Source organism: Salvelinus sp. IW2-2015, linkage group LG35, assembly GCF_002910315.2.
Source record: "Salvelinus sp. IW2-2015 linkage group LG35, ASM291031v2, whole genome shotgun sequence".
NCBI classification, from domain to species: domain Eukaryota; kingdom Metazoa; phylum Chordata; class Actinopteri; order Salmoniformes; family Salmonidae; genus Salvelinus; species Salvelinus sp. IW2-2015.
Genome location: NC_036874.1, coordinates 4,343,561 through 4,352,927, shown reverse-complemented (window position 1 = coordinate 4,352,927; position 9,367 = coordinate 4,343,561). Strand labels below are relative to the sequence as shown.

Here is a 9,367-nt window from a genome sequence, read left to right as displayed (position 1 = left end):
CAATGAACACTTACTGATTTGAGTGTGAAATTGTATTTGGAACCAAACAAACACAATGCAGGCTCTACGCTGACCTTTTTTTACAAGGAGCACGTGTGCACCTAAGTTGAAAAATGTAGGCACACACAAAGATATTTACGAGCACAATGAAAAATATTTGAGGTAATAAAGCTAGAATCCTTCATTTTTGTAGGCGTACTAGTGCTTCCTAAATTAAAATTCCAGGACGCACAGCAAAAATTTTAGCGCATATGCCAGTAAAATGGTCGCACTGTAGAGCCCTGCAATGCAGTGTCAGATACTCAGTGTATAGCTAAAATATACATATAAATCAATCATGCTGTCATGATGGGCATCAAAAGACACTTCACACTTGTCAGAGCGAAGTATGTACATACAGAGAACACTTAGAAGTAAGAAATGAAATAAAGAACATTACGGAAATATTTGTTAAAAAAAAAATTTGCTAAATATATGTTTAAAGAAAATTAAATGAAATATTAGAGGAAATCAAGCCTTCTAAGCACTTGCAACATACTTATGTAGATAATGACGGGAGGAGTCTTGATCATTGCATTGACTATCATAGTATTTTCCTTATGCATGCAGCAATACAAAGCAACAGCAAGCACTTAATACATACAAGATCAGTCAGGACATCTGATATTGTCAAAACAACATAGCAGTAGGGGCCTTCAGGTCAAACAGCTTGCACTAGGAAAACTTCCTCAACACAAGTCCTATGGAAAAGATGTACGTGCAATTCTGACCATACTACAGCACTGCCCATATGACTAATGGTATAACACTTAAGCGACAGATTCACCTTGAAAAGTTGAAATTGAAATTATACCCCTGATGTAATACATTACACTGCCATATTTCCTGTACAGGTTGGCTACATCATTTCCATTGACATTATGCATGGCCTGGTTAAGTGAGCATAACACTGCTTCTACAGAAAGGCTAATAGATCTACCTCTAGGAGCTGCGCCAAGGGTACACTACACACCTATTTATAGACTTCATTCTCACCCTCTCCTTATCTGACAGATAGTGTGAGGTGTTGGCAATACATCACCTACCTTTAAAACGAGGAAACCAACAGTGCATATCATACCAGAAACTCTCTATTTTTTTTGTTCTAAGCTAAGCTGATGCTTGACAAGGACATGATGGGAACAAATATACACATATGATCTCCCAAATAACATGAGTATTCCACAACTCTCACAAGCTAGCCAGAGTAATGACATCTCCTTAAAAAGGCCCCACGGTAAGATAAGACACCTTGCCTGTTTCAGTTCAAGTGAATTCTGTATTCAAACTCTAAAATTGATTTGAATCTGCTTTTAAAATAAGGGACAGTTATCTTAGCCCACCTTTAACTGCAACAGGAAACTTACGGCCATTCCAAAATGTCAACATAAATATTTGCCAATGTTGTGTTCGTGATTACCAGTTGTTGACCGCTGTTGTTTTAGCAACCTATTCAGGACCTGAGGGCGTCAAGCCAATTGGATGATGGTCCAATCTAATTTCATGTTCACAGAAACAAATAAGCTCATTTATTTGTCCCACAAAAGTAAAAGTTTTACTAAAACATTTAAGGAGACACCCTCCTTTAATTGCCAATGTGGAGCACTGTTGTAGCTGACTAGGTACACAATTCCCATGTCAGCTAACTGTTGAGCAATAAGTTTGAGCTTGTTGTTTTGCTGTTGAGTGTAGGCTACAGGATCTGACAATCTGTTTGAGCTGTTGTTTACTGTTGAGTGTAGGCTACAGGATCTGACAATCTGTTTGAGCGTTGTTGCTGTTGAGTGTAGGCTACAGGATCGACATCTGTTTGAGCTTGTTGTTGCTGTGAGTGTAGGCTACAGGATTGACAGTGTGTTTGAGCTTGTTGTTGCTGTTGAGTGTAGGCTACAGGATCTGACGGTGTTTGAGCTTGTTGTTACTGTTGAGTGTAGGCTACAGGATCTGACAATGTGTTTGAGCTTGTTGTTGCTGTTGAGTGTAGGCTACAGGATCTGACAATGAGTTTGAGCTTGTTGTTGCTGTTGAGTGTAGGCTACAGGATCTGACAGTGTGTTTGAGCTTGTTGTTGCTGTTGAGTGTAGGCTACAGGATCTGACAATCTGTTTGAGCTTGTTGTTGCTGTTGAGTGTAGGCTACAGGATCTGACAATCTGTTTGAGCTTGTTGTTGCTGTTGAGTGTAGGCTACAGGATCTGACAATCTGTTTGAGTTGTTGTTTGCTGTTGAGTGTAGGCTACAGGATCTGACAATCTGTTTGAGCTTGTTGTTGCTGTTGAGTGTAGGCTACAGGATCTGACAATCTGTTTGAGCTTGTTGTTGCTGTTGAGTGTAGGCTACAGGATCTGACAGTGTGTTTGAGCTTGTTGTTGCTGTTGAGTGTAGGCTACAGGATCTGACAATCTGTTGAGCTTGTTGTTGCTGTTGAGTGTAGGCTACAGGATCTGACAATCTGTTTGAGCTTGTTGTTGCTGTTGAGTGTAGGCTACAGGATCTGACAATCTGTTTGAGCTTGTTGTTACTGTTGAGTGTAGGCTACAGGATCTGACATGTGTTTGAGCGTTGTTGCTGTTGAGTGTAGGCTACAGGATCTGACAGTGTGTTTGAGCTTGTTGTTGCTGTTGAGTGTAGGCTACAGATCTGACAATCTGTTTGAGCTTGTTGTTGCTGTTGAGTGTAGGCTACAGGATCTGACAGTAGTTTTGAGCTTGTTGTTGCTGTTGAGTGTAGGCTACAGGATCTGACAGTTGTTTGAGCTTGTTGTTGCTGTTGAGTGTAGGCTACAGGATCTGACAGTGTGTTTGAGCTTGTTGTTGCTGTTGAGTGTAGGCTACAGGATCTGACAGTGTGTTTGAGCTTGTTGTTCTGTTGAGTGTAGGCTACAGGATCTGACAATGTGTTTGAGCTTGTTGTTGCTGTTGAGTGTAGGCTACAGATCTGACAATGGTTTGAGCTTGTTGTTGCTGTTGAGTGTAGGCTACAGGATCTGACAGTGTGTTTGAGCTTGTTGTTGCTGTTGAGTGTAGGCTACAGGATCTGACAATCTGTTTGAGCTTGTTGTTGCTGTTGAGTGTAGGCTACAGGATCTGACAAGGAGTTTGAGCTTGTTGTTGCTGTTGAGTGTAGGCTACAGGATCTGACAAGAGTTTGAGCTTGTTGTTCTGTTGAGTGTAGGCTACAGGATCTGACAATCTGTTTGAGCTTGTTGTTGCTGTTGAGTGTAGGCTACAGGACTGACAGTGTGTTTGAGCTTGTTGTTGCTGTTGAGTGTAGGCTACAGGATCTGACAGTGTGTTTGAGCTTGTTGTTGCTGTTGAGTGTAGGCTACAGGATCTGACAATCTGTTTGAGCTTGTTGTTGCTGTTGAGTGTGGCTACAGGATCTGACAATCTGTTTGAGCTTGTTGTTGCTGTTGAGTGTAGGCTACAGGATCTGACAAGGTGTTTGAGCTTGTTGTTGCTGTTGAGTGTAGGCTACAGGATCTGACAATCTGTTTGAGCTTGTTGTTGCTGTTGAGTGTAGGCTACAGGATCTGACAGTGTGTTTGAGCTTGTTGTTTGCTGTTGAGGTGTAGGCTACAGGATCTGACAATCTGTTTGAGCTTGTTGTTACTGTTGAGTGTAGGCTACAGGATCTGACAGTTGTTTTGAGCTTGTTGTTGCTGTTGAGTGTAGGCTACAGGATCTGACAGTGTGTTTGAGCTTGTTGTTGCTGTTGAGTGTAGGCTACAGGATCTGACAATCTGTTGAGCTTGTTGTTACTGTTGAGTGTAGGCTACAGGATCTGACATGTGTTTAGCTTTTGTTTGCTGTGGTGTAGGCTACAGATCTGACAGTGTGTTTGAGCTTGTTGTTGCTGTTGGTAGGCTACAGGATCTGACAATCTGTTGAGCTTGTTGTTCTGTTGAGTGTAGGCTACAGGATCTGACAATCTGTGTAGCTTGTTGTTGCTGTTGAGTGTAGGCTACAGGATCTGACAGATCTGTTTGAGCTTGTTGTTGCTGTTGAGTGTAGGCTACAGGATCTGACAGTGTGTTTGAGCTTGTTGTTGCTGTTGAGTGTAGGCTACAGGATCTGACAATCTTGTTGAGCTTGTTGTTGCTGTTGAGTGTAGGCTACAGGATCTGACAGTGTGTTTGAGCTTGTTGTTGCTGTTGAGTGTAGGCTACAGGATCTGACAATCTGTTTGAGCTTGTTTGTTGCTGTTGAGTGTAGGCACAGGATCCTGACAGTGTGTTTGAGCTTGTTGTTTGCTGTTGAGTGTAGGCTACAGGATCTGACAGTTGTTTGAGCTTGGTGTTGCTGTTGAGTGTAGGCTACAGGATCTGACAATTGTTTAGCTTGTTGTGCTGTTGAGTGTAGGCTACAGGATCTTGACAGTGTGTAACAACAAGCTCAAACAGATTGTCAGATCCTGTAGCCTACACTCAACAGCAACAACAAGCTCAAACTTATTGCTCAACATGTTAGCTGACATGGGAATTGTGTACCTAGTCAGCTACAACAGTGCTCCACATTGGCAATTAAAGGAGGGTGTCTCCTTAAATGTTTTAGTAAAACTTTTACATTTTGTGGGACAAATAAATGAGCTTATTTGTTCTGTGGAACATGAAATTAGATTGGACATCATCCTCAATTGGCTTGACGCCCTCAGGTCCTGAATAGGTTGCTATAACAACAGCGGTCAACAACTGGTAATCACGAACACAACATTTGGCAAATATTTATGTTGACATTTTTGAATGGCCGTAAGTTTCCTGTTGCAGTTAAAGGTGGGCTAAGATAACTGTCCCTTATTTTAAAGCAGATTCAAAATCATATTTTAGAGTTTGAATACAGAATTCACTTGAACTGAACAGGCAAGGTGTCTCTATCTTACCGTGGGGCCTTTTTAAGGAGATGTCATTACTCTGGCTAGCTTGTGAGAGTTGTGGAATACTCATGTTATTTGGGAGATCATATGTGTATATTTGTCCCATCATGTCCTTGTCAAGCATCAGCTTAGCTTAGAACAAAAAAATATAGAGAGTTTCTGGTATGATATGCACTGTTGGTTTCCTCGTTTTAAAGGTAGGTGATGTATTGCCAACACCTCACACTATCTGTCAGATAAGGAGAGGGTGAGAATGGAAGTCTATAAATAGGTGTGTAGTGTACCCTTGGCGCAGCTCCTAGAGGTAGATCTATTAGCCTTCTGTAGAAGCAGTGTTATGCTCTACTTAACCAGGCCATGCAATAATGTCAATGGAAATGATGTAGCCAACTGTACAGGAAATATAGGCAGTGTAATGTATTACATCAGGGGTATAATTTCAATTTCAACTTTTCAAGGTGAATCTGTCGCTTAAGTGTTATACCATTAGTCATATGGGCAGTGCTGTAGTATGGTCAGAATTGCACGTACATCTTTTCCATAGGGGACTTGTGTTGAGGAAGTTTTCCTAGTGCAAGCTGTTTGACCTGAAGGCCCCTACTGCCTATGTTGTTTGACAATATCAGATGTCCTGACTGATCTTGTATGTATTAAGTGCTTGCTGTTGCTTTGTATTGCTGCATGCATAAGGAAATAACTATGATAGTCAATGCAATGATCAAGACTCCTCCCGTCATTATCTACATAAGTATGTGCAAGTGCTTAGAAGGCTTGATTTTCCTCTAATATTTCATTTAATTTTCTTTAAACATATATTTAGCAAATTTTTTTTTAAACAAATATTTCCGTAAATGTTCTTTATTTCATTTCTTACTTCTAAGTGTTCTCTGTTATGTACATACTTCGCTCTGACAAGTGTGAAGTGTCTTTGATGCCACTCATGACAGCATGATTGATTTATATGTATATTTTAGCTATACACTGAGTATCTGACACTGCATTGCAGGGCTCTACAGTGCGACCATTTTACTAGCATATGCGCCTAAATATTTTGCTGTGCGTCCTGGAATTTTAATTTAGGAGCACTAGTACGCCTACAAAAATGAAGGATTCTAGCTTTATTACCTCAAATATTTTTCATTGTGCTCGTAAATATCTTTGTGTGTGCCTACATTTTTCAACTTAGGTGCACACGTGCTCCTTGTAAAAAAGGTCAGCGTAGAGGCCTGCATTGTGTTGTTTGGTTCCAAATACAATTTCACACTCAAATCAGTAAGTGTTCATTTCAAAGCATGTTGGTCTAATTCTCATGTTGTAATGGTTTAGATACCAAGAGTTAGGATACTGTAGATATGAATACAGATACACATACTGTATAATCCTTTCCACTCAAACACACCTAGAAAATGTGGCTAGAGCAGCCGCAGGGTAAGATGTAGGTCATGGTAAGATGTAGGTCATGGTAAGATGTAGGTCATGGTAAGATGTAGGTCATGGTAAGATTTAGGTCATGGTAAGATGTAGGGTTCATGGGTAAAGATTTCAGGTCTGGTAACGAAATGTAGGTCATGGTAAGCATGTAGGTCATGGTAAGATGTAGGTAGGTAAGATCCAACTTGGTAAGATTTAGGTCATGGTAAAGATTTAGTTCATGGTAAAGATTTAGGTCATGGTAAGATGTAGGTCTGGTTAAGAATAGGTCATTGGTAAAGATGTAGGTTCATGGTAAGATATGACAGTAACAGATCTCTGTATCACCCGCCCTCCCCCCCGCTAAGCATGTGACCTGCTAATGCTAAAACCGGGGGTGGCCACCCCTCTTCCAGGAGAGGTACTGGCTACAGGCTTTAACTCCAGCCCTGCTTTAATCTAACACAATCCAGTGATGTTTTACTAATTAGGCTGCTCACCATGCAGGACTTCATTAGCTGAATGCAGGTGTGTTTGTTAGGTTAATATAGAGCAGGGCTGGTGCAACCCTGCATTCCCAGTCGCTTTCCAAGTGAGGGTAAGAAGGTGTTCCCTGATATAGAGCCCCCCCCCCCCCCCCTCCCCTCCCCTAGCTGGCAGCCATTGACCATGGTACCCCTGTCTGGTCATCCATAGGTCAAACTGTGGTATGACAAAGTGGGCCAATCAGCTAATAGTCACCATCCTGGGAGCCAGGACCTGCCTTCTAGGGAAGATGCCGCCCAGGAACCCTTACGTCAAATCTACTTCCGTCCCTGACAGAAGGTAAGAGTAGAGAACAGTAACTACAGGAATGATCTAGCTAGCAGCATTTCACTTCATTCCATCCACAGGCATTTCTTAGTGGCTAGACCTATCCTCCAATATCCTAAATGTTGCCATTGGTTGATTGATAACAGATTTGGGCACTCGCATAATAGTCTCACTGAATGTGAATTTATGGAAAGAATGTCTTTGGTTTTATTTACCTATTACATTTTTTTCTTCTGGTAATTGAATTTGGTGCATGTCACATTGCATTTAACCAACTGCTATCGTCACAAAGATCATCATGTGATCACGTTGACCTACACCTTCACTGCGCTCAGAGAACCCCTTCTCAGACAGATGGAAGTAATGCTAGAAAGTTGAACAGGGCTCCAACATGACGCTCCCTCCCCAGCTCATCCCATCGTCCTGTGCTGTGTTGACCTGTTCGRGAGKCTTKTCTACCATGGTTGTAAATAAAAACAGTTTGAATTATTGTTCCTCCAGCGACAAAAGCAAGAGGAGAACAAAAACGGTAAAGAAATCCTTAGAGCCCAAATGGAACCAGACCTTTATGTATTCTCCTGTGCACCGGCGGGAGTTCCGTGAGCGCATGTTGGAGATCACCCTGTGGGACCAGGCCAGGGTCAGGGAGGAGGAAAGCGAGTTCCTGGGAGAGGTAAGCCCATCCATCTCTTTTTGTTTCTTTATAGTTTTCTATTGTTTTATGGACAGAGACAGTCGGAAGGTAGAAAGAAAGACATGTATAGAGGGACACGGAGATAAGCGGCTGAGGCTATATTTGTAACGAGTCGGCAGCGCCACCACTTAACCAGACTCAGGCACTCATCCGTCTCTGATATAATACCAAACATACCCATCCAGTCAGGATTWGGACAGTAACTCTGATAGCTCAACTAATCCAACCAATAGRGTCAAGCTCTTKATAAAACCCTACATTCCATAGGAAGGATGATAGGCTACTGGGGGTTGATGTCATCGACCCATGATGCTTACTGTAACATCAGCACATACTCACATACTCTGTCCTCACTGCCAATAAGGTTGCACAATTCTGGTAACTTTCCCAGAATTCCCAGGTCTTCCAGAAATCCTCCCGGTTGGAGGAAATAAGCAGGAAATCCAGAATCTTCCAATCAGGATTGCTGGAAAACCTTATTTAAAAAATGGTGTTGGGCCATGCCTGTGGAGGTCTTGATCTGCTCTGGAATGAGTCTAGTTAGCAGTGGCTAGTGTATTGAGGAGTGTGTGTGGTGTGTGTGTGTGTGTGTGTGTGTGTGTGTAGTGACGTTGGTGTGTTTCTCCTTTAGATACTGATAGAGCTGGAGACAGCCCTGCTGGATGATGAGCCTCACTGGTACAAGCTGCAGACCCACGACGTGTCCTCCATGCCCCTCCCCCGCGCCTCGCCCAACCCCCAGCGCAGACAGCTCCACGGAGAGAGCCCCACGAGGAGGCTACCCATACAGAGTAGGTTTACCCCTCTGCCCTAACATCCATAACCTGTATACTTGTCTATACTAGAACTGTGTAGGAAAGCTCCTGTCTGTTCGAACCCCAWACCTCAGGATAGGGAATGAGACATGAGTGGCGAACCAACCGTTCATCTGATGATTTTGAAAAGCCAATATGGTGGCTGGCAGGTGCCCTGTTACCAACTGTCTTTGCCTGTCTGCCAAAGCCTGAATGATTTATGAAGTATTTATTACTGTTAGTATGTTCATATGGTGTTTGTTTTCTTATCCCTYTCAACTCAACCTGATACTTACAGACAARGGGCCGTATTCGTACAATTCAGGTAACGGYCCCCGCTTGTTGTTCCACGCTGCTCTCTCYACTGAGCTCTCTCTCCACTCAGTGTTGCTGTTCATACGAAGACTCTGTCTCTCCCCTCTGCTTCAGTCCTACTGCACTGTTCTCTACCTCCAAAGTGTTCTCTCACTCCACTCCTCCATTAGCTGTCCCACTATTGGCTTTAATCCTCGCTATGCTCCCTCTCCGCTCCACCGCAGTCCTCAAACAAGATGGCTGCCTCATGCTCAGTCTCGGGCCCGGCAGGTTTCTGTTTCCCAGTCCAGATCCTGGTGATTTAGCTTTATCAAAAGATCTCTGTCCACTCCTCTGTTTATCATTTGAATATGTTGACCACTTGTTTTCYCAGTGCAATGCATTGTCTCATCTCCTGCCCTATGCCAACACTTTCCTTTTGAAAAACATTA

At 42.7% G+C, this 9,367-nt stretch overlaps 1 protein-coding gene across 1 annotated transcript in view; it reads left to right on the top strand.

Annotated features, from left to right (window-relative positions):
* LOC139023697 (regulating synaptic membrane exocytosis protein 2-like) overlaps positions 1–8,641 on the top strand; it is a 15,349-nt gene extending 6,708 nt beyond the window's left edge. Inside the window, exons 3-5 of the mRNA XM_070437316.1 lie at positions 7,017–7,145; positions 7,635–7,806; positions 8,459–8,641. Of these exons, the coding sequence (XP_070293417.1) occupies positions 7,017–7,145; positions 7,635–7,806; positions 8,459–8,641 (484 nt within the window). The remainder of the gene's footprint in view (positions 1–7,016; positions 7,146–7,634; positions 7,807–8,458) is intronic.
* The last annotated feature ends 726 nt before the right edge of the window (positions 8,642–9,367 follow it).